Source organism: Gopherus evgoodei, chromosome 15 (genome assembly GCF_007399415.2).
Source record: "Gopherus evgoodei ecotype Sinaloan lineage chromosome 15, rGopEvg1_v1.p, whole genome shotgun sequence".
NCBI classification, from domain to species: domain Eukaryota; kingdom Metazoa; phylum Chordata; order Testudines; family Testudinidae; genus Gopherus; species Gopherus evgoodei.
The window spans coordinates 27,035,035-27,061,807 of NC_044336.1; the positions used below are offsets into that span (position 1 = coordinate 27,035,035).

At 55.2% G+C, this 26,773-nt stretch overlaps 2 protein-coding genes and 1 long non-coding RNA gene across 8 annotated transcripts in view; 2 read left to right on the forward strand and 1 right to left on the reverse strand.

Moving 5' to 3' along the window:
• SLC38A10 (solute carrier family 38 member 10) overlaps positions 1-11,456 on the forward strand; it is a 46,770-nt gene extending 35,314 nt beyond the window's left edge. For 2 of the 3 annotated variants that reach the window (XM_030534582.1, XM_030534584.1), the window contains 5 exons: positions 1,690-1,860; positions 2,194-2,655; positions 3,232-3,354; positions 7,670-7,849; positions 7,992-11,456. In XM_030534582.1, the coding sequence (XP_030390442.1) occupies positions 1,690-1,860; positions 2,194-2,655; positions 3,232-3,354; positions 7,670-7,849; positions 7,992-9,235 (2,180 nt within the window). In that variant the 3' untranslated portion in view covers positions 9,236-11,456. The remainder of the gene's footprint in view (positions 1-1,689; positions 1,861-2,193; positions 2,656-3,231; positions 3,355-7,669; positions 7,850-7,991) is intronic. The other variant, XM_030534583.1, reaches the window with a different exon arrangement.
• A 1,045-nt stretch (positions 11,457-12,501) lies between these two features.
• LOC115635604 lies at positions 12,502-14,126 on the reverse strand. The gene is made up of 2 exons (XR_003996649.1): positions 13,973-14,126; positions 12,502-12,768 (listed from the first exon to the last, which is right to left on the reverse strand). It is a non-coding gene; the product is annotated as an uncharacterized LOC115635604 (long non-coding RNA).
• A 278-nt stretch (positions 14,127-14,404) lies between these two features.
• Positions 14,405-26,246, forward strand: TEPSIN (TEPSIN adaptor related protein complex 4 accessory protein). 4 transcript variants are annotated; one of them, XM_030534592.1, is made up of 13 exons: positions 14,405-14,535; positions 15,760-15,832; positions 16,529-16,620; positions 17,912-18,005; positions 18,343-18,410; positions 18,586-18,664; positions 19,713-19,784; positions 20,752-20,955; positions 21,504-21,678; positions 22,332-22,433; positions 22,843-22,921; positions 23,422-23,556; positions 24,120-26,246. In XM_030534592.1, the coding sequence occupies exons 2-13, from the start codon at positions 15,772-15,774 to the stop codon at positions 24,729-24,731; spliced, it is 1,773 nt and encodes a 590-aa protein (XP_030390452.1). In that variant the 5' UTR covers positions 14,405-14,535; positions 15,760-15,771; the 3' UTR covers positions 24,732-26,246. The 4 variants fall into 4 exon arrangements, with proteins under 4 accessions (XP_030390452.1, XP_030390450.1, XP_030390451.1 ...); XM_030534590.1 differs by having other exon boundaries at positions 14,529-14,610; XM_030534591.1 differs by lacking the exon at positions 14,405-14,535 and adding an exon at positions 14,702-15,670.
• The last annotated feature ends 527 nt before the right edge of the window (positions 26,247-26,773 follow it).

Genomic DNA, 26,773 nt, shown 5'->3' on the forward strand with positions numbered 1-26,773 from the left:
AAATGCTTGATTTCCTCCCTTCCCGCCCCCAGAATTCTGCCTCAAAGGCAAAGTGGATTCCCTGCCCGCTAATGAAGGGATTGAAGAGTCTGGTGGGGTCACATTTGAAAGGTGCTGGTTGGTAATGTGCTGAAAGGGACACAGCCCCGTGTTGGGAAAGGGGAAGCTCGCGTGAATCAGTTTTCTCTGCCGGGCGGGGGGAGGGGGTGCAAAGAGGGGAGAGCACATCTCCCCGTCGCCCATGCTTCGCAGCCACACTCCACTGGGAGAAAAACTCGCCTGCCACTCGGCATCTTTCCATTGGCTTCACTGGGTAGTGACTCTGGCTCTCCATCTTCCCAGGGAAGGGGAGCAAGGCTGCGGATGCAGGCTGCGTGACCTGCAGTGTCCACCATTGCTTCAGGCCCCTTTTCTTCCTGTGATATTTACTTAACCAAAGGAACCTTGAAAACCACCCAGACTGGAATTAGTTTCCCAACCTTGCACAGTGCTCTCGGGCAAAGATTTCAAGTCTGTCAGCTGTTCCAGCCGGGCTTTCCACATGGGCCTGGATCTTGTACCATTCCGTCTATTTCACAACTTGCATAAGACCCGCACAGCTGAAATTGTGGCAGTCTCTCTTTCCCATGAATTCATCTGGTAACAAACGGCACCAGTTCCAGGGAGGGGGAGGAGAACATTGAAAAAAGTTTATAGCATTAATTCCCCAAAGGAAATTTGAGGGAGGGGTGGAGAAGTGTGTTTTTCTGATAGAGAAAGTAAATATTTCCGAGTTCATTGGACAGAAAATGCTCTGTGTGATTTCATCTCCCAAAAGCTGGAAAACAATCTGATTCCCTCCTCTGTTTTTCCTCTGAAGCCGAGGTTCTCAAACATTTCCATAGTGTGGGCTGCCGCGGAGAGCAGCTTATGGGCGGCACCTACATTCCCATTTCATAGATTAAGGCCAGAGGGGACCATTTGAACATCTGGCCTGATTTCTTGTACAACACAGGCCAGAGAATTCCACCCAGTAACCTCGCTATTGATCCCAGTAACTTGGGCTTGATTATAGCAGATCTTTCAAAAGGGCATCCAGCCTTCCAGACAAGGCATGAAGGGACGAAGAGTTTGCCGCTCTCCTTGGAAGTTTGTTCCAATGGTTCATCACCTGCATGGTTAAAATTTTGTGCCCAATCTATGATCCCCCTCCCACTCGGTCGCATTGCATCCCCGTGCCAGTTATAGCAATTGTTCTTGTGAAGAAGTAAATTAGGAAACCAGTTGATGTGCCTTTCCTGTCCGGAGTGTAGCCTCGCAGCTGGGAAAGAGGCTCTCCGCAGAGCCCCCGCCCGTGCTGGCCCGGGAGCCAGCGCTCTGAGAGATTGAAGGAGCTCAGCATCTTTGTGGTGGCAGAAACCAGCGCAAGATCAATGCTGCCATCCGGTGGTAGTTCATGGCAGCATGCAGCTTTCGTCGCAGTAAGCTGTGTTGTCTGTTGTTCTGTATCTTGATAACAAAAGAGTGATGGTTAGTAAAGAAAACTAAGCAGTAACAATTGACTGAGGAGCTCAGAATTGCCTCCTAGACCTGTGTCACTCAGCTGGAGAAACAGGATTACAACTGACAAAAGAATTGCCCCAATTCCTTTTATAGATTGACAGTGCAGCCACATGCGACCTCATTCAATTAATTGTGCCATGCTTACAGTCCAGGACCCGGCTGTGGAAGGGGCAGAGGACAGCCGTGAGAAACCGAAGCTGCCGAACGAGAAGGAAGAGATGGAACAGCCGCAGATCAAGGTGCCCATGGACGTGCCCAAGAGAGACGAAGCGAAGGCCAAACAGCAGGAGGAAGTGCAGCTCGACCGGCCTGACCAGGGTATCCCAGAGATGGGGTTGTGGGGATGAGGAGAGGGCGAGAGCTTAGAGGTGCAACTTGACATACTTGGAAGGGGTGGTTTGCAGTATTATTGCAGATAATTCATGATTCCGTCCCCGTCCAGACCGATTCCCTCCCTGGCCCAGCGCGGCAGCTCCTGGGGCTCGCTGGATATGCTTGTGTGTGGCTAGGCAGCAAGGACTGCTCACTGGAAGGGGTGACACATATCAGGGCAGGAGAGTACACACGGGTATGACATGGGTCTGCTGGGTGGAATTTCCCCAAATCCCACCAGAGGGGCCCATTGACCTTCTCCCCTCCTCTTCTCCCCAGGGATTGCTTTACCTGTGGGAGAAGCCCATCGCCATGAGCCACCTGTCCCACATGACGCAGTTGTCGTCGATGAGGGGCAGGACCGTGAAGAATCTGAAGAGAACAAGTCTTCGCCTGAAGAAGCCAATGCAAATCGGCTCAAGCCGGCCATGGAGAAGGCTGCACAGCTAGATCCCAAGAGAGAGGAGCCCAACCTAGAACCAGGAAAGGAAGATGGGGCCCAGAGAGAGTTTGACAGGCCCCTCGAGGACCTGAAGAATGCTCCGGAGGTGCGACGAGATGGCCGACCACTGTACAAAGATCTGGAGCCCGGCAAACGGGTGGTTGAGCCGAGGACACTGGCTGTTCTACCTGGGGGTGAAAAGAGAGCTGAGGCCGCAGGTGGAAGGGAGAATGCAAATCTCCAGCAGCCTGGGAACGTTGCGGAGGCTGTGAAGTCCATAGAGAAGGAAATTGACCCTGGTAAGTCATCTCCTGTGTGTCTCATCTGAGCAAATCCTCCTCTTGTCTAGGCTAGGGGAAGGCAGCAGTAGGTTACTCCTCCCTACGTTCCAGTGTTCCCTTCTAATTTCACCAGATTAGCATGTGAATATGCACAGCCCCTTCAGCAGCTGTTGGGGGAAACAAGGAATCTGGTGTCTTTGACAGCTACTATAATATCTGTCAAACAATTGTTTGCTAGCCTACTAAATGTCAGGTGCCGTGCTGTTGTTATGTGTCTCACAACGCACTGGGGACGTGGAGTTGGGAGATCTTGACAGGTAACACATTGCTAAGTGCCCATCTAAAAGCTAGCTAGGACGGTTCTTGCATTTTAATTGGCTAAGGTAGTTAGCATTGGCTCTCTGCCAGGAGTCTATAAGATTGTTAAATATTTTTTTTATTACTTCCCTTGCAGTTGTCAGGTTGAATATAAACTGCGTTGGCGGGGGGCGGGCGGGGGGAGGCGGGACAGAGTGTGGAGCTGCTTTTAGAGAACATCTGCTGCTTCTTCCTTTCCAACCAAAGAGATGGGTTGGTCGGTCTGTCTGTCCGCAGGTGAGAAGCAGGAGCTGCTCCCGCCGGCCAGGCTGGATCCAGCACAGGCGCAGCAACCGGAGCAGAGAGAGATCCGAAATGCCGAGGACAAGCCGCAGGAGAACGCCGACAGCAAGCTGGAGGGTGAGTCTCCCCTTACGCCGGGTGCACGAAGTGGGGTGTAGCCACCCCACAGCTGCCAATCCCCCTGGGAGCCTGCTGCGCCGTTAGGTGAGAATGTACAGCCCAGACGGTTTGGTCGCGGTAGTTGGGATCATGTAACTTTAGGCTGGTGGGTCCTTTTGGCTTTTTGCTGCCTGCCGTTACGTGCACGCTCTCTCTGCTCTGGCACTGCACCCTGATCCCAGCCAGGTGCCGAGGGGAGGCGCTGCAGAGCGAGCCTGTCCCACACTCCCACTCCTGTCCTGTGGGGCTGGGCCCAGCTCCCTGCTCCGGGTTGTGACCTGGCCCAGCCCTGCAACTCATCTGGAACTCCACTGTGTACCACTGATGGGTTGGGACCCACGGCTTGGGAAAACACGACTATAAGCTAGTGCTTAGCGGCTGTCTCGAAGGGGTAAATATTCCAGGAGAGGATGGCTCGTTTCAAAGCAAAACTTCCGCCAGCCCTGCTGGTGCTGTGACCCATGCTGGACTGTAGACCTGGCGCTCTCTCCCCTTCCCCCCCCCAAGCTTAGAGTACAGAGCGAGGCCCCAGGGTGAACAAGAGCAAAGCCAGAATAAAAGCCCCATGGGAAATGGCAATGTGAACTCTGCTCTGAGGAGTTCCACATCCTGCGACGGATCCTGTTCCTGCCTGCGGGCTGCATGCTAGCTCATGAGACACGGGTAGGTCGGTGAGGTTCACCTTCTCCAAGAGAGTAGTGGCCTCCAGAATACCCAGCCGCTCTTCCCACCGCTGCAAAGGTTTGGAGCCCACGGCTTCTTAGCCAGCACAGTCGGGTATCTCCAAAGGCACATCCTCCTGTCACAGGCAGACAGACCTACACCAGTCTGCTCAGGCTAGCAAGGGCTCAGGTGGATTTGCACCCAGGCCGCTGTGGCCACACTACTATTGTTAGTGGGCTAGCATGTGTCCGGCTACCTGCACAGGGGAGCACGCTGCCAGCTGCAGTGTAGACAGACGCCGGAACGTTCCTAGCTTCTGCCAGTCTGGGATGGCAAAATCCAAGACTCGAACGCAGGCTCGTCTCTGGTGGCACGTCACCGCGGCTAGTGCCCAGTTGCTCACCATGGTGGTCTTGAGAGAGACTGACTGAACCCCAGCAGCCCCCGTGTAACCTGGGCCCAGCAGATCACACCTGTGGCACTGGAACAGGCCAGGTTCCCTAACAGCCCAAGAGAAGGTTAGCTGCAGGCCCCGTGAATTGCTGGAACACGCTAGGCTACATCCAGGGAATCTCCGTCGTGGGAACAGATCCTGCGTACCCTGCTTCCTGCAGCTCTGGATGAGGTGACACCGAACGTGCCATATCCTGAGAGGCTGCATGGACACAGTGCATATGCGGGACACGAGCTTAGGTGGCTGTTTCTGCGGAGTCTGTAGAATCTAGCATTCATCTGGCCCTCGTCTGGCCATTTCATGAAGGTGCTTTTCCCATCTCCTGCCACTAACGGTTATTTGATGCTTTTGACTTGTTGGTTTGCGTAAAAGAAAAGAGAAATCACGGTTTTCCTAATCTGTTTCTCTTCCTTATGCATCTCAATGGGCCTGAAACAGCTGAGATTAAAAAGCTAGTAGCAGGTATGAACCTCAAGGAATGACCATATGGAATTGTTAGGAGGATTTAAAGTCCCAGGATCTAAGTGCTAATGAAAGAGTAGCATGCATGGCTTCTGCTCTTGTGATGCATTGCATGAGCGTGTGTGTTACCCTTCACACCAGCAGAGACAGCACCAGGCCTATAAGGCTTAAGTGGGAGGCTTTAATGGCACATAAGAGGGTGTGTGGGAGTTGTCCTGTTCCTCTGTACAGAGCTGAATTCCCCCCCTACAGAAACGGGAAAATGCTGGTGTCACAGCCATGGCCCACAATCCTCCTGTACGGCTGCCCCTTACTGACAGTAACTTCTCTCTGGGCTTCTTCCCCAGCTCCTGAACTGTGGCCCCTCGAGATGCCCAAGTCCTCTGTGGGTTTTTTTTAAATTGCTTACAATCTTTTTTATCAGAGGTATTTTAAAGCCCCCCAAAGCGAGTCAGGGTCTGAGACGTTTCCCTCTACTCTCATTCAGATAAGTGGGAGGGTGACAGGGTAGCAGCCCAGCAGGTTTTGGGTGTGTGAATAGGTTGAGAGAGGAGTTACTTGAGCTTTTAAAAATCTCCATGAAAATCAGTTTGATTTGTCTTGCAACCGTCTCCTTCAGCATTGCTACCGAAGGCTAACCATACAGCCCCCAGAAAGTGAGAGTAGAAAGGACTCCTGTTTGCCCTGCCGAGCTATGAGCGGAAAGGAAACAGACATGGGGGGAAGGAAGCTGCACTCTTCCAGTGACTTCACTTCCCCCGCCCATAATGGGGCTTTTGTACATGGGAATATAAGGGGAAATTCCACAGTTGCCTCTTGTTTCATAGCATTCTGCTGTGCACCGAAAACATTCCCCTTTATTCACCTTGTGGGTTATTAGCAGGACAACTTCCCTTTTTAATTGAAATGGCATTTTACAGGCTGTTAATCTTTGCCATTAATTCCTTTGGGCGTAATTTTCTGGAAACTACCAGAGAGTTTTGGAGAAATGCCACTAGGCGTGTCGGGGAAAGCACAGGACAGGTTTGCACTGTACAGTATATGCAGTAGGTGCATTTCCTAAGAAGAAAGATGTTGTAACGTCTCCCTACAGACAGGATGTCTGCATGGTTTGCACACTGCATGTAGCTTGCACCGTTCCTGGCTCAAATCAAGTCCGTGTTGCTAGGCCCTGACTTCTGAGCACTAAACTAACTCGTGAATTCAAATAGAAACTGTGTGTTCTCCAGAGCCTCCCCCAGAGTTTGTCTGTGCAGAGCTAGTGAGCAGGGTTTTTGTCATGGTTTAATGTACAGTCTTATGATCCCTTATTGCTGCGTCCTCTACTAGCATGTTTGTGAGCACCGGTTCACTGCACCTAGGTCACTTCAGATTTCATTGGCTGAAACGTACTGCAGTTCAGACTGGCAGTCTATTCCCCCTACCCTCTCCTGCCCTCTACGCAAAGCTGTAAATTGGCTCTCACAAACTTTAACCCCATGACAGTTAAACCTGAGCGCACAGCCCCTGGGTTGTGCCGTGTGTTAGTCTGCTGGTGTTCAGCTGCAACCCAGGTCTGGGGCGGTGGTGTTGGCTTTTCAGACCCTGTGCCTGCTATTAGACGTCATTCACCTGATCAGGATAAAAGCACCGGGGGGGGGGGGTCAGGTCTGGGGAAAGGAGAGGGGCGTTTTCTCAGCCCTACCTCCAGCCAGCCCTTGCCCATTGGAGAGGCTACAATCGGATGCTGCTCACGGGGGGCTGTGCAGATATTCCACGTCTGGATGCGAATGCTCTGGTAGGCTCTCTGGACTGGGCTCCCTCTTGGCAGGGTTCAGATGAGCTGCTGGACTCCTGGGCACTGGATGATACCTCTTTGCTCAGCGGTAGCTAGGAGTAAATGGTCTCGGTCCACTAAAATGGCTGAATTCTCTCCAGGGGTCAGTGCCTGAACTGCGCTGTTACACCCTTGCAGAGGTAACTGCAGACCCTGCCAGCAGTCAGAGCTGCCTAGCCATCTGCCCCTTTGGGATTAGAGGGGGGTTCCAAAAAGCAAGTCCTCTTGTTTTGAATCTGGTTAGCTGTTGACTCTGCCTTGCTTCAGAGACCTCTCCCCTTCCAGGATAAATACAAGGGCACTGGTCAGGCTTACTGAGCCTCTGCCTTTTGTGTCAAAAGCAGCCTCCAAACATTGCCCCTTGTAGCTTCTGCCACTGTCTGCTCTGGGGTGCAGGTTAGCTGCAGGGCCCTTGGCTTTCCTTTTGAGGAAGCTGTATGTGGAAGGGGAAGAGGGGTGAGCAGACAGATCACCCCCTGCACACACTTATTTGCATCTGTCTGCTGTGAGCTTTCAGCTCTCCTGTCTAGTGGAGGATCTGCGCTGCTGATAGAGGGCTGTATTGCGATGCCCTTGCTCCCCCGATGGCAGTGGGACTGTCTGAGGAGTAGGGTATCCCAGGCTGGCTATGGCCAGGAAGTATTCCAGCAGACATGGTGGGTCACAGATATGGAAGAGGGTCTCGTATGGCCCATGGAGAAGGATAGCGATTGAAACGAATCGTTACTTGGTTAGACTGTGTGCAAGTGTTATTCTGGGAGGGAGAAGCACGTACCCACCTATCCCTCTCCTCCCAATAACCACACTAAGCTGTTCTGCTGCTCCCAGCAAGCTTCATTTGCTTCTTTTCCCCCTTGCTTTTTTTTTTTTAACATTAGAAGCTGGGAAGGCGAAGGCGCTTGATCACGCCGTCCTGCTGCAAGTGATTAAAGAACAACAGGTGCAGCAAAAGCAGCTACTGGACCAGCAGGCGAAACTGCTCGCTGTGATTGAAGAGCAGCATAAGGAAATGCACCAGCAGAGGCAGGAGGAAGGCGGTGATGAGAAGCCAAAGCAAGGTAAGGATGTGGCTAGAAAACACCTGCCACTCTCTGGGGTTGGCACATAGGCTGGTCTGAAGAACATGCAGGTGCACGGTGGAGAAGGGAAAACCGCTGCTGGGCAGACACTCAAAAAGAACTTTCATTTATTTTTCTGCAACAGAAACACCACAGGAGGCTGATCTGCCTCTTGCAAAGAGCAAAGAGGAAGAGGGCAGAGATGTTAAAGCAGATGTTGCTGCAAAGCACCTTCCTAAGGAGATCTTGGAGCCTCCTCAGCCAGGGCCTGGCAATCAGCCTGTTGACTTAGCGGAGCAACACCAGAGGAATGTAGATGATCTGGAAGAGGCTGTGCACAGACCTAGAATGAAGTTTCTTGTTCAAGTCAGTGTAGCTGGGCCTAAAATTCCTGAGGCTCTTCCTAAGGGTGGGAAGGTCCCACAACACAAGGCGAACAAAGTTGTTAAAAACTCTCTAGAGAACTTAGGGGATCCACTTCATAGCGATAATTCACGACAAGCCAATGACATAGGACATGCAGTCCAGGCAGCAGGAAACCATCCAGAGAAGCCCGCAGCAAAGGAATTGGGTGGAGGGCATGAAGGCAAAGCTGTAGGAGATAGCCAAGAGAAGAAGGGTGCCCTGGAAGCTGGAGAGGTGGTGGCAGGAGCAGTCGCTGACATCCAGAGAGAGCTGCCAAGGGCTGTCAAAGGTCAGGAGGTAGCAGGGAAGGGTCCAGAACGAGTCTTTGGTGTGGACTCTAAAACCAAACCAGCAAATAAAGAGGAGCCCGAAGATCTGGAACTTCCATTGGACTCTTCAAATAAACTGCAAGTAGCAGAGAACATGCAGCATAAACAGGAACATCTGAGACTGGGAAATGACGACCAGGCTGATGGAGCTGGCAGCAAGCAGCAGCAGGCTTCCCAGGTCAATCAGGCTGGCAAAGTGGAGGCTAAGAAAGAAGATTTCCGGGGAAAGACGGTGAATGTGGAGCAGGGTCCTCAGGGAAGCCACTTAAACAAGCAAAAGGTGCTGGATGAAAAACTTCCCAAAGATCCTGCTGAGAAGGATGCCTTTGAGAATGACATTGCCTTAAAGCGCGAGAAGGGAGCAGCCCTCCTTGCGGATCAGAAACCAGACCCAGAGAATGTCAAACCAAACCGGGACCTGAAACTGCAGGCTGACTTGGACCTTCGGAGGAGGAGACGGGACCTGCCGCCTCGCCTGGAGGAGGAGACAGAGGCGAGCGAAGGCGTCATCATTGGTCTCAACCCTCTTCCAGATGTGAAAGTGAACGACCTCCGCAGCGCCCTGGAGACAAGATTAAACCAGGCAGCAGAAGGAGCCCAGCAGGTGGTTCACAGTCGGCAGATAAAACAAATGGCAGAGGAGGAGGTGTGATGAGACCTAGCCTTGCTCTATTGGTGGTGAAGCCGTTATCGCTCCTAATGTCTGCGATATTCAACGTTCAGCTTAGCAAGCGACCATTTGGACTCCAGCTGCATACACAACTGCTGACAGTCTAACCCAGCAGCACTTCACTTGGACTGGGCCCCAACAGTCCTTGGGCTGATTCTGACCTCAGACTACTGTCTCCATGGAATTGGGGGCCGCCACGGCCCATCCATTTACTTTGATGTTAACGTTCTGCCCGTGTTTGTCATTGGGGTGACTGGAGAGTCAGTGACCCAGAAAGAGAAGCTCCGACTGGCCTCTGGCTTTCGAAGGTCCTCCCCATTCCCAAAGGATCTGTGCTGTTTGGTTCATGTTGAATTGTCTTGTCCGTCCTGCCCCAATTTCCCCACTCAGTATCGAGGCACGTCCCCAGGTTGCTCAAACCGTCTCCTTGCAAATGTTTCTCCAATAAGTGCAGTGAGTGGCTTAGTCCAACTTACCTGGGCCTCGGGAGGGGGAGCTTGCCACGGCTCCACTTCTCCTGGAATGCTGCGATCCGCATTGGAAATACGTCCGCTAGGACTGGGTTAGCCAATTGCTGGGGTAGGTTTTTCTCAATGGGAAGCCGTTCCGTCAGCTTTACGTGTGTTGGGTTGAAGTTCGTGCTAGGAATATCAGTGTAGTTAATGTCAGATGCTGCCTTAAACAAGCACAACGGCTACTGTTGTCTTGCTCCTTCCTCCCAGGGATCATTCAGTTGGCCGCACACTAGCAATAATGAAGAGCTTCACCTTCTTCTCTTCCTTGGCTGTTCCGTTTCAAATTGTGCTTTTAATGGGAGTATTCCTGCCCAAAGTGCATTACGGGGCTTGTGCTGGGAACTGCAGCTTCCCTTCTTCGCCTCTCAGAACGGCTTGAAATTGGCAGCAAGAAGTAGCAGATATCAGGGAATGAAACCGTATGATGTAAAGGGACAGTGTCATAGAGGGTTGGCTCAGAATCGTACCTACCTCTCTTCTCCCTTTGCAGAGTTCATGTAATGTTTGGTATAGTTGTATCCCCCAGAGCAATTCTTCAGCATGTGATTAAATCCATTGAGGTCAGTAATCAAGACACTTGGGTAACGTATACATGAGCGGAGGAAGGAAGCTAAGAGAATTGGTTTGTTTCAGGAGTCCAAGTAGTGGGGATCAGTAGTAAATTTTAAAGTGTGGTAAATGAGACACCTTGATTGCCAAATGTTAGAAAAAAATCCCCCAGCATTCACTAGAATGATTGACATTTGCCCTACCAGGAGCCTGTAGCCCTCAGCAGTGTTGGGTTTTGTCTGGCTTTTTAAACTGGAGTCCTTTGGTTAACCCAGCCTCATCTAGTTCATATCAGATCAACCTCCTGGAGGCAGGAACTATGTAACTGTTGTGATGGGGGCTGGAGAGAGAGGCACTGAGGGCGATGACTCTGCCTTCAGACTAGAGAACTCTGAGCTCCTAGAAGGGAAGAACAGTATTGGGACTCATCTGTAAAGTCAGCCGATTATTGAGTGCTTAAATGTCTGTGGCAGCTGTACGTTGTCAGGAGGGGCGTTCGCATGCATCCCGGAGTGGCTGTTGTAGACGGGATTGCCATAGCCGGAGTCCCCCATGAGCCTGTCTCAAAGCACAATTAACCCATATCTGGGACTCTTGTAATGTCTGCTCTGGGGCAGGAGGCCTTAGAATGGCCTCTGTGTGGTTGTCAGCATTTGTGAAGGTCACACACATGCTCTCTGTGCAGCAGTCGCCTCTGCTAGTGGCCAAATCTAAAGTCTGCCCCCTGCTGCAAGAACTAGCCCTTTAAAGCTATAAGGGAGCTCTGGGTGCGGGAACGAAATACTCCCTATGCACCCCCCTTCAGCCCAGCTTGCACCTAATGTGTGTACACGGATCTCCCCTGGCCCCTGTCAGCTCTGTGTTGCGATCCTGCCTGGCACGGGGAGCACTGTTTCTCGTACACCATGTGAGCAGCAGTTTAGGGTGACCACATGCTGCTCCTCACAAAGGGACCAAAGATAATTCTGACATTCCTCAGCACCTGGAATTGGCCAGTGTTGTGAATGAGACGTTCCCAGCTGGACAAACGCAGGGAACTTCTCACTTCTCCATGCTAGGACCAGCTGGTATCTGCAGTGTTCAGGGAAAGGCTGAGGAGTGGCCACGCCAGACAAATCAATAAAATAAGTTAAAGCATTTTGATCTGAACTCTTCTTGCTGTAACAAGCACCGTTAAGCTGCTCTCAGCCATTGGGGGGCGGTTCCTGCTGTCCAGGATGGGACGGGAGTGATGCAACTGAAGCCCTAAACGTATCCTTAAGGAAACTCTGCTCATTCTGCATCCCCCCTGCCGCTGCTGCAGCTAGTGGCTGGAGAAAAGAGCAGTGAGGGAAGGGAGGGTCTCTGTACCCCCAAATGGGAGATTTCATGAAATGCCATTTTGATTGTTTAGCTTCAGGGGGACGGCAGTGTAAAGTGGGGTGCGCATGCCCCAAGCAGTGCCAAGGATCATACCTGCTCTTATCCGAGTGCTTTTCATTAGCTAGCACCTTCCTACCCTCTACCAAGCTGCAGCTTGGATTTACTCATCCTCGTACCAAGCATTTCCTCCCTAGCCCTAGGGTTAACTCTCTAAACTTAACCAGTGTCCTTGCACTACTGTGAGGACCCTGGCAGCCTTGAGGTTAACATGAGCCGCTGGGATGAGGAGCTCTGCCAACGGCTTAGGCAGAGCTCAGACATGGTCTGTAACCTTGGCCCATTTCTTCCCTCTTCTTAGCAGTTTCAGAGCTTAGGTTTCAAAGCTGCAGTCTGAAAGCCTGTATTCACATGGGAAGTGGAGGTTTAGCAGCAAGGTTCCCAGTTGTAGTGGGGCAACTCTTTAGCATACCATGGCTTCAGCTGAACTTAAGCATGAGTTATAATATGGGCAGAGATAATGAAATCCTGTGAGCTAAAGCAGAACCCTCTCTCAAGTGACCTATTCTGCATTTCTGCTCACTCTAGCAGTTCCTAGGACCCTGTGGGAAGGGGAGATGGAATCCTAAATTCTCAGGAAAGCCACATGACAAAGCTAGCTCTATAACAATAGGGCCATCCAAGAGCAGGCTAAATGTGCTGCAGCAAACAAAGGGAGTGTAGCCACTCATTAGAATAGAAGGTTAGTTTTACTGCAGTTTTTGCTACCCGTTCCAGACTGCCTAGTTAAACTGTAGAATAAAGAGTAGGTCTTAGAACACTGACCCGGATTTTGGAGTTTTATTTAAAAACAGTTTCCAAACATTTATTACCAGACATTGTTTGAAACAGCTGGGGGAGGAGGTTGCATGAAATAGAACTGAGTGTTCCATTATTAGGCTCCCATTTCCTTCTGATTTAATTATAGATTATGCAAATTCTTCTGTCCTGGAACTATCTGATTACAGCTGGACAGACACCAGTCAGGACTGTAAATCTAGATTCCAGTCCCCTGCATTGTTACCAATGCCGTCACTTCATTGTCGTCTTTGCCTGTAAAAAGAAGTGAGTCAGATAAGCTAGGAGGAAGAGGATTGGTGTTTTCTGATTACAACATACAGTTCCTGCTTTGTTGTGAAGACTTTGCCAGATAAGATCACCATGGAGGGCAAAACAGCCCCAGTCTACCTCTGTGCTTGTACTGTCCCATTGTGTCAGAGTGGTTCAAACATTTGCTCATTCTCACAACTTCCTTGTGCTTTAGGGGCACTGTTATCCTGCAGCACAGACTGGAACTTGCTGAGTCACAGCTGAAAATTAACAGGTTCTTATCCCCAGTCCAGTGCCTTAACCACTAGACTATCGCTATATTGGTCATTTCTGGTGTATTAGACCTTAGATGCCCAGGGCATGAGTCGTAGGTTTGAGAATTACTTTCCTGGACACACGTTTTGCCTATGGCACTGCACCAAAGGGGGTCTAAGCACAATAGCCCTGAACTCTCCGGGCCTGTCCCCCTTCAAGGACCATCCACAAGTCTGTGTGTGCAGTTGTTCCCTGCAACATACTGCCTGTGTGAAGCACTGCTTCAGGGCCTCAAACTCCTTCCTGCACACATCCTTCCGCAGCTCAGTGTGGCCCGTTGTCGTCGCAGCTACACACCTGCCGTAGGCCGCTGCCTAAAATCACATGGAGCCATAGAAACATTCACACCCGGCCTTGTTCTCGCTGTGTCACCGACCCCAAGGGTTAGAAAAGGCTGAGTCAGGCACCTGCCCTGCCCAGCAGAACCTAGACAGGGCAAGAGGAGGGGGCAGCCCAGGGGCTCCTGCCCCCAGTCGCTCCCTGCCCCGGGGCTCCGGCCCCCAGTCGCTCCCCCCCCCAGCCCGGGGCTCCCGCCCCCAGTTACTCCCTGCCCCGGGGCTCCTGCCCCCAGTCGCTCCTCCCCCCACCCAGCCCCGGGGCTCCCTCCCCACACCAGCCCCGGGCTCCCGCCCCCAGTCGCTCCCTGCCCCGGGGCTCCCGCCCCCAGTCGCTCCCCCCCCCACCAGCCCCGGGCTCCCGCCCCCAGTCGCTCCCCCCGCCCCGGGCTCCCGCCCCCAGTCGCTCCCCCCGCCCACCAGCCCCGGGCTCCCGCCCCCAGTCGCTCCCCAGGCCGGCCCGGCTCTCCCCTCCCGGGCCCGAGCTGCTCCCAGCGGCCCGCACTGGCTGGGGAGACCCCAGCTCCCCGCGCTGCACACGCGCCCGCCGGCCCGACCTGGTCCCGACATCCCGCCAGCAGCTCGGGGAAGCGCCGCAGCCGCTCCCGGGCTCGCAGCCAGACCCCCTGGCCTGACATCGCCGGGTCCCTACTCGCTGGGCGCCGCCATGATGGGCCGGGCTCTGATAGGCTCTTTTCGCTGCTCGTCAAACCTCCCAGCGCGCCCCTACTGGGTCCGGCTAACGACGTCCCACTGATGTCCTCTGAGAGGTGCAGCTTCCTGTCCATCAGAGCGCTCTAGGCTTTAGATTGGTTCCAACTAAACACCGCCCATCACACCCTCTCACGGCCCTGCCCTACCCAGACGAGGCTTTGGATTGGTTACGAATAACGCCCACCTTCTTTGTTCCTTCTGATTGGTCCCTAATCCGACATGGGAGCTTCTGATTGGAGGATCTGCCGGTTATTTACTGCCCTTCTCTCGTGCCTGCGCAGGTGGCGTCAGTCGGTTCCCCTTTGGCCCCGCCCTCCTCCGGCGCTGATTGGTTAAGTGGAGAAGAAGTCGGGCTCTAATTGGCGGGCGAAGGTTCCAGGGGGCGAGAAGACGAGGCCGGGTTCAGGTGGGGCAGCGAGGGACTCGCGCAGAGAGAATCATGGCGGCGCCGCTGCGGGACCGGTTGGGCTTCCTGAGCCGGGTACAGGGCCGCGCCGGCCGGGGGCTGTCGCTGTCCGTCCCGCCGGGGACGACGGGGCCGGGCCGGGGAGGAATCGCGCGGGGGGGTTCCTGAGCGGCGATGTCACCACGCTTGCGTGACGTCACTGCCGCCTCGGTGACGTCATTGCCACAATGCAGTTCTGTGACGTCACCACGCCCCCAGCTCAGTGTTGTCACTACCCCTGCTGTCGCGTGGCGCTGACCCTGCCCCGCCCCCCCGGCTTGGGCTGTCCCAGGGTGCCCTGGAGGGGGGACGTGTGGGGTCGCCGTGCTGGCTCCACCATCGCACCGTGAGGAGCCTGGGTCGTTACAGGCCTTCGCTCTCCAGGCGGGGGGTGGTTAGACACCTTCTCCCTAGGCCTGGTGTCTCCTGGGCCTGGCTGATATTCCACACGGACAAATTCAGGATCCCGCCTGATATGGGAGGACAAAGGGGCGTGCTGTGTCCTCCTGGGCTTTCCCTGTGTGGCCAGGCGCTGAGTGTGGGAAATCGCTATGATCCAGAGCCCACGTGACCCCACCTGGTGGTGCTGGGACAAGAGGGGACCTGTCCAGACTTTGCCTATCCGAGAGATTGTGCTGGCAACTTGCCTGGACCTACAGTAACGAGCCTCCAGTGGAGCAGAAGGCAGCTGCTTTCACCCCAGGGTGGGAGCTTGGAGGTGACCAGGCCTAGCATGTGATGCTCCCTTTGAATCTGAGTGGCAGAGCCTGGGACCTGGAGTCTCTGTGGAGCCAGGCTTTGACCACGTTTCTCTAGGGCTTCACGTTTCTTAGGGTGCGGTGTACCATGTCCTTCCCAAACCGGCTAGCCTAGCTTCCCTAGGAGGCAGCTAATGATGGCAACAGAGAGCTGAGGGAGTTGCTTGGTTTGATGTGAGGGGCGTGGAGATTCTCTTATGTCTTGGTGGATCGTGGACAGTGCCTTCAGCACATGGACAGCGCGCATTGGAGTTGTGGGCCTGTCGGGGACGGGACAGGAGCAGATGTTCTGTTCCAGCTGATATCTCATGCGCCTGGGGACAGCATTAACAGTTGGGGTGAGATGTCGAAAGGGGGCTTGGTGGCTCCCTGGGATGGGTCCGGCCCTCTACTCCTGACTGGACAGCATTGGCTTGGTCTCTTTCAGCTGCCCACTCTGATGAAAGGCACCTCGGATGATGACGTCCCATGCCCTGGGTATCTGTTTGAGGAAATTGCAAGTATCCTTTATTCCCAGTGTAAGGCTGGAAATCCAGCGTTGGAGCTGTGGGTGAGAGAGGCACAGTAAGAGACGGTTGCAAGTTTCAAGGCCAGGGTCAGTTATTTCCGTTGCCTGGGTAATAGTTACTAAAAGCAGGGATCACTAGTGCTTTGGAATCGCACTCCATGGTGAGAGCGTGGATTAGTGGTTAGTGTGGGGGCAGGGGGCAGTTTGGTGATCTGAGTTCTCTTCCCTGCTCTGATACTCCACCTCCCTGTGCCTCAGTTCTCCTCAGGAGAGAAATCAGGCCTGACTCTCTTCCTGGGATACTGAGAGACGGACGGATGTGTGCAGAGTGCTCTGAGATCTTTGGGTGCAAGGAGCAGAGAATGTAGAGGGACTGTTCTGTTGTGAATCTCCGCTGGGGGAGCCAGGTTCAGCAGGCTTAAGACCCTGGTATTGTGGGGGGTAGAGGGGGACTATGCAGTGGGGTGAGGGAGGCAGGGCTTCAGTGGGGCAGAGGTGGGAGGGGAGACCCGCTGCTCTTTGCTTAGCTGTGATGAAGCTGCATTAGCAGTGCTCAAGGAGTGGGAATGGCTCAGGGACTGGCAGGATCCTTTGACCCTTGGAGTCCTCGGCCTTTAACCTGACGTCGGTTACTCGTTAGTAGTACGACTGGAGTGAGCGTCACTTCTCTAACACTGCACCCTCCCAGAGATCTCCCACGACTCCCCAGGGAGCAGTCAGTGCCTCCTGGAGCACCTCCTGAACCGACTGCAGAATAACTCCTGTCACGTCAAGCTGAAGGTAACTGAACAGCTGAGCACTGCCAAGGAGAGCGCAGCACCAGGGGCTGTTCTTAGGGTGCAGGTGGGAGGGAGGCGAGAGCTCGGGGTGCCAGGACCTACATAAGAATGGCCACACTGGGTCAGACCAAAGGCCCATCTAGCCCAGTGTCCTGTCTGCTGACAGTGGGCAGCCAGGTGCCCCAGAGGGAATGAACAGAACAGGCAATCCCAAGTGAGCCATCCCATCACTCATTCCCAGCTCCTGTCACTCAATTCCTAGCCATTGATAGACCTGTCCTCCATGAACTTATCTAGTTCTTTTGTGAAGCTTGTTATAGTCTTGGCCTTCATGACATCCTCTGGCAAAGAGTTCCACAGACTGATTGTGCGTTGTGTGAAAAAATACTTCCTTTTGTTTGTTTTAAACCTACTGCCTGTTAATTTCATTTGGTGACCCCTAGTTCGTATGTTTTGAGAGGTAAATAAAATGTCCTTATTCACTTTCTCCACACCAGTCATGATTTTATAGATCTCTGTCATATCATCTCTTTTCCAAGCTTAAAAGTTCCAGTCTTATTAATTTCTCCTCGTACAGAAGCCGTTCTATACCCCTAACCATTTTTTTTGCCCTGTTCTGAACCTTTTCCAATTCCAGTAGATCTTTTTCGAGATGGGGCAACCACATCTGCCTGCAGTATTCAAGGTGTGGGCGTACCAGGGATTTATACAGAGGCAACATGATATTTTCTGTCTTGTTATCTATCCCTTTCTTAATGATTCCCAACATTCTGTTTGCTTATTTGACTGTCACTGCACATTGAGTGGATGTTTTCAAAGAACTGTCCACAATGATTCCAAGATCTTTTTGAGTGGTAACAGCTAATTTAGACCCCATCATTATATATGTATGGTTGGGATTATGTTTTCCAAGGTGCATTACTTTGCATTTATCAACATTGAATTTCATCTGCTCAGGTTTGGGAATCTCCCTCACATCCTCAGCCTTGAAGACCCATGCAAAGAATTCATTTAGTTTCTCCACAATGGCCTGGGACCTGAATGTTCCCAGGAAAGGTGGGGCTGAGGCTGGGGCAGGTGCCACCACCCCCATGGTGTGATTGGGGAGGGGTTGGCATCAAGGCATTCCTAGCGAAGTCTCTGCAGTGTGTCCCCGCCCTGGCAGAGTCTGGATCTGGTGCTTTCCATCAATCCCCGAACAGTTCTGGTCTGGTGAAGCAGGCATACGAGTGAGTCCTCAGGTGTCCGATTCTGGTGTCCCAGACTCTGCTCAGCCTCTCCTGTGTCTCCAGGTGCTGAAGATTCTGCTGTACATGTGCACACATGGCTCTTTGCAGTTCCTTCAGCAGCTGAAAAGGAATTCCGCCTTCATCCAGGAAGCAGCAGGTAACAGGGCACCTGGGCAGCCCTGGGCCTGGGCTGGGGTCAGTGCTGTTACCAGGAGAGAGACCAGCTGAGGGCAGCGCTGTTCCAGCCTCATGCTAACTGGGGAAAGCACTGCAGAGGGAAAGCCCCCCAGCCCCAAATCCCACTGGTGCTCTTGCTTTCCCTGCCACCGGCTGTGAGCTTTCTGCAGCCTTTGGGGGGCTCAGGTGGGGAGCTGCAGGAGAGGGGATGGTACTGCCGGGCGATGTGTTGACTGCCTGGCACACCCTTCTAGCTGTGCCCATTAGACCTTACACAGCTGTACTATCCCGGCCCTTCCTCACCCTCTGCCTTCTAGTGTTCGCAGGGCCGCCAGATCCCCTGCACGGCAACAGCTTGTACCAGAAGGTCCGAGCAGCAGCACAGGTGAGTGACACTCTGCCGCGCCCAGGGGACTGACCCTGGGGAGAGGACTCTGCATGGGCCAGAGGAGTTCAGGGCACCCTCCTGCCCCTGCTCCAAGCATTGGTCAGGGATTTGCTGAGCCGGCCGGGGGCCCAGTGCCCTCTCCCAGCTGTGACGGTCCGTTCTTTCCCTGCAGGATTTGGCTAGTGCTTTATTTTTGGATACCTTGTCGCCCCCGCCCTCTGCTCAGCCCTCCAGGCCACTTCCCCCAACAGGTAAGCACCAGCACCCTGGTGTGAATACTCCCTCCACCCTCCTCCCGCTCACAGCACTGCTGGGAGGTGCTAAGCTGGCAGCCCTAGAGACAGGTACTGGGGGGCAAGAGGCTGATGGCAGCGCCTTACCCCAGGACAGGTGCAGCTCAGACAGTAGCAGGGCAAGCTCCCCCTCAACCCATGCTGCTTGTCAATGAGGGGAGTCCTGGGAAGGGGCGTTCAGGCCCGGGGGCAGTTCACTGCTTACACTGGCTCGTCCTGTAACGACCCAGCGTTGCTTTCACGCCAGATCCTCCTGGAAATCCTACTTGCTAAGGGAGCTGGGGAATGGTCCCTGCCCCTGCTGGCCACATCCTCCCAGCTGGTGGAGCCGCTGCGGCCCCGTGGCCCCAGTTGTTAAGTGCGTGGCCTCTGCAGCCCACCCACCAAGGGAGCCTGGGGTGGGAACTCAGGCAGTGCCTCTCGCATGGCAGGACAAATGCATCCTTATTGGAGGCTATGGAGGTGCTGGCAGAACAGGGAAAGCAACGGCCCTTGCAGCTCCTGTTGGGTGGGTGCCATGGCGCTGGGCAGTGACTCACGTCAAACAGAGGGTCAGGAAATGGGATGGGGGCTGCAAGGGGCTTTAGGTGCCCAACTGTCATGGAGAGTCAGTGGGAGTTGGCACCAGGCTCCCTTCGGCCTCTTGGAAAATCCGACCCCTAAAGGTCACCGAAGCAAGGAGCCCTGCAGGCTCCAGCCAGGCTGTGTTCCTGCGGGTAGGGCTCTGGGCTGCGCTTGGCCGCTCCGCAGCACTACTAGCATTTCCCCAGCAGGGGGCAGCACCCACAGCTAACCTAGTGGTTAGGGCTGTGTCTGGTCCGCAGGCTGAGTTTGGTTTAGCTGCAGTTGCTTCCTGGCTCAGTGCCCCCTGCAGAGCTGGGGTTGGCTGTGTCCGGCCCTCGGGCAGCGGGATGGGCGACGTGAATACAGAAATGGGCAAGGGGGGCACAGCATGGGCAGGGGACCCTGGATCTCTCTGAAATGTGCTCTGTGCCTCTGGTCATAGGAATGGGCTGCAAGCCTGGCCCCTGCAGCTCCTTGCAAGGCTTTGGCTTCACGAGCGAGAGAAGCGGCTCCCGTAAGTGCCATCCCCAGGGCCCGGCTCCGCGCCGCCCCCTCTGCCACGTCGCCAGATCTCAGGGGTTTATCCCGAGGCTCCCAATGAGGGTGACCAGATGTCCCGATATTTGGGGCTTTTTCTTATATAGGCTCCTATTCCGCCCCACCCCGTCCTGATGTTTTACATTTGCTGTCTGGTCACCCTACTCCCAACAGATGATGCTTTTCTTGCATCCTCAGCTCCTGGGGGCCCGGCGTCAGAGCCGTTTAAAACAGGAAACCAGTTTTTAGCCCTGGTCACGGCAGAGAAGATTTAGAGACCCCGACCCGATGCCGCCACGTGCTCAAAAACCGGGGGCAAAGAGCAAGAACCCCACGTTTCTGATGCGAATATAAAGCTCCAAGTTATCCAGCCCAGCTGGGGATTTCAGGGGCCTGGCTCGTGGCTTTTGAACGCTCCGGGTTGGCAGTGCTGATGTGCTGCTAACAGGCCTGGGCTGACATGCCATTGGCCCAAAGCTCAGCCAGCAGCAGCATGAGCTTCCCTGGGCCCAGCCCCTGCCATTGTCCCTGAGCCCCAACCCAGGGGCCCAGGCTGGGGGTGAAAGGGCACTTCAGTCTCCCTGGCCCATTCACTGCTTGGCATCCCCGCTGAGGTGCCTGTGAGGTGCCCAGCTCGTGCATTGCTCCAAAGCATGCAGGCCTGTTCTAGGCAGCTCCCTATGGAAGTAGCTGTGGGTGTGTTTCAGGAGCTCGGGACAGGCAGGGGCGGGCTGGATTCAGAGACCACTTCTTGCCAGTGAACGGGCAGGGTTGCTGGGCTGGAAGCTCAGGCCTCCTTGAAGCTGGCAGAGGCCCGTCTGCCAGCCCAACGCCCCTACAGTCCCTGAGGGTGCCCTGAGGGTGGGTGGCAGTGCTGTCCTCGAAACGGGGGGGCTGAGCCCTGCACAGAGACTTACACCCCGGCCTTTCCTGTGCTTGCCCAGCTTCCGCTGGCGAGGCCCTGCTCGCCACCATACAGAAAGCAGCCGAGGCAGTCGCCAGCGCTGTGCTGCCCAGCCCGGAGTTCCCCCCTCCCTGCCCCAGGGAGCTACAGGATGATGCCTACCAGCCCGTGACGGCGCCTTCTCCTGGCAAAAGCTGTGTGGTGCCTCAGAAGCCCCCTGCTGCTGCAGCCCACAGCATGCGAGGTAGGTGCGTGGAGCTGCGGCAATGGAAAGCAGCTCCCACAGACAGCTATGGCGAATAATCGCCCCGATGAATTAGGGCTCCTGATGCCGTGGCCGGGAGGGGAAGGTTGGTCCTACTCTAAAGATGGACACCTTAGCTTCAGTGATGGAGCTGGGAACAGAACCCCAGAGTCCAGGCACCCAGTTCCCGGCTCTCGCTGCTGGATGATGCTCCTCCAAGCAGTGGTGCTAATGCCTAATGTTCGTTAGCCATTTTGCCCCCCACCCCCGGGCTCACTGCATGCTTGGCAAATCCTAGGAATCGCCACACACTGCACTGAAATGCAGCCATCTCTGGGGTGAAACACAGCTGCCATTTAGCAGCACATAACACTGCTCCACGGGCCAGGCCTGGAACGGAAGAAGAACCCTGGTTCGTAGGGAGCACTCACTGTTTCCTGTATGGTGCAGGTGGAGGCTGGGTCGTGGCAGAGCTGTCTGTCAGTCCCTGAAGCAGGCAGGAAGCTCTGGCTCTGGGTGACTCTCTCTTGCTGTTGCTTCTCCTGCAGTGAGTCACCAACCTGGGCAGGCAGGAGGTGGCTGGGAAGAGATGGACAGTGGGCACAGCTCCCAGAACTCCTCGCAGGAGAACGGGGAGCTGAGCAGGACCTCCGACTCCTACAGCAAATCAGGCAGCGACAGCCCCTCGGGGGCCAGCAGGGAGCTGGGGAATGTAACTGAGAGGTGAGCCAGAGTGCCTGGGGATGGGGCTGGAGAGGGCCTGTGGCCAGGGCCAGGGTGGAGGGAGAAGGAAGGGCTCTGAGCTTGTGGCAGGAGTGCAGCCGGGGTTAAAACCGTTGGGCTCCCCCTTCTCCAGTATCCCTGCAAGTCCCTTAATGCGCATGGTCTCCTCTCTTGCCAGGCCCTGTTAATTCATGTCCCCTCTGGGTGCTGGGTCTCCATTTCCCCCCTAGTTTTTCAGCCGCCCAGCTCCGTGCATTGGAAATGGGAGCAGTCAGGCAGATGATGGGGGTTCATCCACCCTGAGCTGCTTCACGCTGTGGGGCCAGTGCCCAGGGGCCCCTGCACCCCCATGGGTGGGCGGAGCAAGGTGGTGGCACTTGGAGCTGTTGAGGGCTGCAGCTGCCTGTGTGCTGGGGCTGGTGGGAGGTGGCCAGGGTCAGTGACTTGCCCCAGTTGGGTTGGAACGCAGGAGTGGCAAGTGCCCAGGCCTGTGCCCAGCTGCACCCCACTCTCTCTGTGCCCTGCTGAGGGGTGGAGTCTTTGAGCTGGCAGGGAAGCTGCTCACTGCCCCTCCGAATTGGGGAGCGGGGCCGGGAGCATGTCCTCCCTTGCAGGATAGAGGTAACAGGCTGGTGTCTCCTTCCCACTGGCAGGGTGGAGGGCGACTGCCTGCAGGAGCTGAGTCTGGTGAGCGCGCTGACCAGGGGCTCCAGGGTCTTCCTGACACGGGAGGAGGCCCAGCACTTCATCAAAGAGTAAGAGTCCACCGTGTCCTCTCCTGGGCTGGGAGGAGGTTGCATTCCCCACCCCTGCCGGGGTGCCAGAGGGGGCTGGGCTGGGTGTTCTCCGAAGCCCTCTTGGTCACACAATCTCCCCTGGGTCCCCTGCCCCTTCCTGGACTAGCTGATGGGCAGAGCCTGCCTTCCCTCTGGATCTGGCTGCAAAGCAGAGCGGGGAGCCAGGAGTGTAGCCAGGGTGCTGCTCCACACCATTCACCCTGGAGGGCTCAGCCAGCGACCCCTGAGGTGATGGGGCAGGAAAGTCCCAGGGGGGCGGGTCATGGGGCTGCTCCCTGCCATCTCTGAGAGGCTGAGGATCCCTGCGCGAGCCTGGGAAGCTGCATCCCGCTTGCTGCCGTGACCACGCGCTGCCCACTCTCCCCAGGTGCGGGCTGCTGAACTGTGAGGTGGTGCTGGAGCTGCTGAGCCGGATGCTGCAGGACCCCAGCCAGCTCATCTGCATGGTGGGTGCACGGGGGAGACGCTGCCTCCACTGCAGCTCCTACAGGCATGGGGAGACAGCCGATTGGATGGGGCCCACTGAGCAGCCCGAGAAGCCTCAGGAGTGTGGAGGGGCTCCCCGGCTGCCCCGTGGGAGGAGGTGGCTCAGGAAACGAGCCCGTCTGGGTCGTACTGGGATCTAGTGTGGGTCAGCAGTAGCTGTGAGCTGGTTCATGCCCTCGTCTGCCTGCACTGCTGGGGTGCAGCCCAGTCTCTAGTGGGGAAGGGCTCCCACGGCAAAAGCTCCAGCACCCCTTGCCCCATGGATGGACTCTGAGTGACTGGGCCCTGGAGCTGGTCCTGCCTGGGCTGGGGAAACTTGCTCTGCCGCTGATGTTGGGCCCTGGGTAATCAGGGAGCCCCATCTCCCTGGGCTGTGGCTGTGGGCTCGGACGAGCTGCCTGCAGCTGCAGTATCAGCATAGGTCCTGTCTTCTGATCCTGCTCTCTTCTGTCCTTGCCAGAGGTCCATGTGTGCCATATCTTCCCTCCTGTGCTCCGACCTGCTGGCCCACGAGCAGATCTCTGTGATTACCCGGCCACACCTGCAGCAGCTCAGCCAAAGAAGCCCCGGTCCCGTGGCCAACAAAGCAACCAAGGTGACTCCTGTGTCTCGCTTACACCCCAGCACAGCCTGCGAGCCTGAGGGACTGCTCTGTGCTGCCGGGCCAGACCCAGCTACTTCCTCCCTTCCCTGGAGTAGGGAGCACCAGAGGGTGCAGGGTCATTCCCCCCGCCACCTTACTGGGCTGAACTTTGCTCCTAGAGGAGATAACATGCTTCAGGGCATCAGCTGGTGGCTGCACAGGTCAGGAAGGAAGGAATGTTCCCTCCTCTCCAATGAAATATTGCACAATTGGTCAGGTATGTTATGGGTGATGAGCCCCCTGCAAAGCATCAGGTATTAAATCCTGCCAGGCAGGATACCAGCTTGATCTACTGTGCATGGCACACCCCATGCTCCTCCAGCACTCTCCATGCTAGTAGCCGGCAATGGAGGGGGCAGCATAAAAGGGCTCCCCAAAATCCCATCCAGCCCCCCTGGGGAGCAGGCTGGCAGGGGCCGGCCTCTGAAGGCTGCCCCCTTGTGAAGGGGTCAGTGGTGGGGCAGGCCCGCTGTGCTGCACTGACTCCTTGCTCTGTTCCTCCCTTTCCGTGCCAGCTCCTGAGGCAGTTTGAGGCTTTGTGCAGGAGCTGCCCGTCTCCCAAGAGATCAGAGCCAGACATGGATCCCTCTGCTCCTGCCGGGGGCTCCCTCCAACACACGCATGACTTGCTGATGGACCTCATGCCTCTGGCAGGAGATACCGTGCTCAAGCCTGTGAGCTTAGCCCCTTTCCTCTCGGAGACATGTAAAGCCCCAGCATTCGATGCGCATCCTGTGGCCGTGCCCGCCCCTGCGGGAGAGCAGAGCACAGAAGGGGAGACCTGTAAGCCATTTGGGGATGTTGCACCAGACTGTCGGTGTCAGCAGGAGGTGGAGTGCAGACTAACGGGGCCGGAGGCCCGGCTGGATGCTGCCCGGATCGATTCCGGGCGTGCACAGACGTTGAATGGCAGGCAGGGGGCAGCTGTACCCCCTCAGAGCCTCTCCCTGTTCGCTGGCATGGAGCTGATGGCTCTTCCAGGCACAGCAGTAGCCAACTCTGGTGGGGAGGGATGTGCCTCTTGTGTTCCACAGACACTGCCCTGCACTGGGACTGCCAGCACCAATGCTCACGGGGACTGCGAGGGCAGCAGGGAACCTTCTGCATTCTCCTTCCTCAACATGTAGCAGCTGGGGCTGCAGGACGCTGAGGGACTGGGGTCTTGCTCACTGCGTGTCGCTCTCAGACCATCACTACAGCTGCTCACTCCAAAGCGAGGCCTCCCCATTCCTTGTGGGTGCTGCCAAGTCCACGTCCTGCAGAAAGGGGCTGGCAGCGCCGGTGCTGCTGGGGAGTATCTCGCTGGGGCACAATGAGGAAATGGAGTCTCCAGTCACTCCCTTCAGTTTGATCCCTGGAGATGCCCTCGAAAAATCCATGAGTAACCCTACAATAACAATCCAGCATGATCCCACACGGGGGAGAGGGGGAATGTGCCACGACAGCCAGTTCCAGGCTGCCGGAGGGGGAGGGGGAGGCAGGAATGAGAATCCCCTTGACTCTACCCCCACGTTAAGGTTGTGCTACAGGTTTAAGGCTAATCATATGTGCTTGGCTGCTCTCGCCCTGCTTGGGTCATCCACCAGTGGCAGTCTATAACACTGCTCAGGCTAGGGCCTGGGGCATGCTGGGGAGGGAGGGGCAGTGAGTCCATATGGACTCAACCTCTCGTGCTGTGCCTCAGCCTGTGTGAATGAATGTACTAGTAACCAGCTCAATCACTTAACGCGTATGGAGGGTGGTTAATGGTACCTTGGAAGGTCCAGGGACGCTGGCTGCCTTTCCCCAGCATAGCACCCGCCCAGTCCCATTGCTGTTGGGGCAGAGAGGCATTGAGTCTGGAAGCCAGGTTTCAGAAGATCTTTTCAAGGAAGGTGACGCGTTAGGCACCTCAGTTGATACCACGTGCCCTGCAGGCCTTGGCTGAGCTGCTGTGGGAATCTGTTTGAGGTGGTTTGGTTTTTCTACTGAGAATCCAATATTGTAGCTACTTGTTCTTTGAAGGTATGTTACACACACCCACCCCTTGGAGCACTTTAGCAGGGCTGGCAATGGAAGGGACAAAACACCTATGTAGAAGCATGAATCCCTGTGTGGGGCAGCAGCCCCTTTCACACCTGCAGACTGATCTCTTGCCCAATCCTACTGGGCACAGGGAAGCCAACTTACAGGCACAGGCTGCCTTGGGCAACAGATTGGTGTTTATTCAGTGTTTACACGTCACATGCGAGTCCATCTGGCTGCGAGAGCTGGTTATGTACAAGTCTGTGTGTTGTCCTTGGGCTTGACATCAAGAGCAGCCCACCTGTCCCCGTGGGGAAAATTTGCAACAGGCAAGTTAAAAATCTCTGGGGAAAATCCCTTTCTAGCAGTGTCTGATCTACCCCACGGGACAGAAGCTTGAGTGGGCTCCTGCTGTGTACAAATCACACCCTGCAGCCAGGGCCCTGCTCACAGACTCCTGCCAACGTTCTTAGCTCCCACAACCTGTCTGCTCTTAGGGCTGGGAGGAGGGAAGGGTCCATTGTCCGGAAAGCTTCCTGGGAGAATGTTCCATGTTTACAGAGCGGGGGGGGGGGAAAGGGGGTGTCCTAATGTGACTTTAATAAACACTAAGTTGTGTATATTTAAAGTTCGACTAATTCTCTTGTTTTGAGGTACAAAGTGTGCTTGTTTATAGCCTATGCCTCCTGTGAAATCTGTGTTCTGCTTCAGAGCACGCTGGGATGGCTTTCCTGGCCTTAGCAGTGATGGTGAGCTCAGAGGAGCGAGCAGCTACAGGCTGAAATGTAACCAAGTCCCCTGCTAGGGGTTGAGTGGGCTCTTCTTCCCCCAGTTCCAGAGCTACACAATCTGCTGAGCATACGGGTGGTTCAGATTTCCCTGTTCAAGCATTAAGCCTCAGCTGGCTTCTAGACCACCTACACCAAAGGGCTCTCATCACATGGCAAAGCCTGTAAATTTCCCTCTTCCTGCAGCTTTGGCCACCTCATGCTCTCAGCATGCCCTGGCAGGGTTGCCTTCCAGGGCACAGCTGTGCCAGCAGGGTGCAATCAGGAGGGCAGATAGTCTGTATTTCTTTTACAAGGCCCAGAACCAGGGCATAATGATCCCTGAATTCATGCTCGCTGCTGCTCTCCAGAGGAACCAGGTTTGCTATGCACAATTA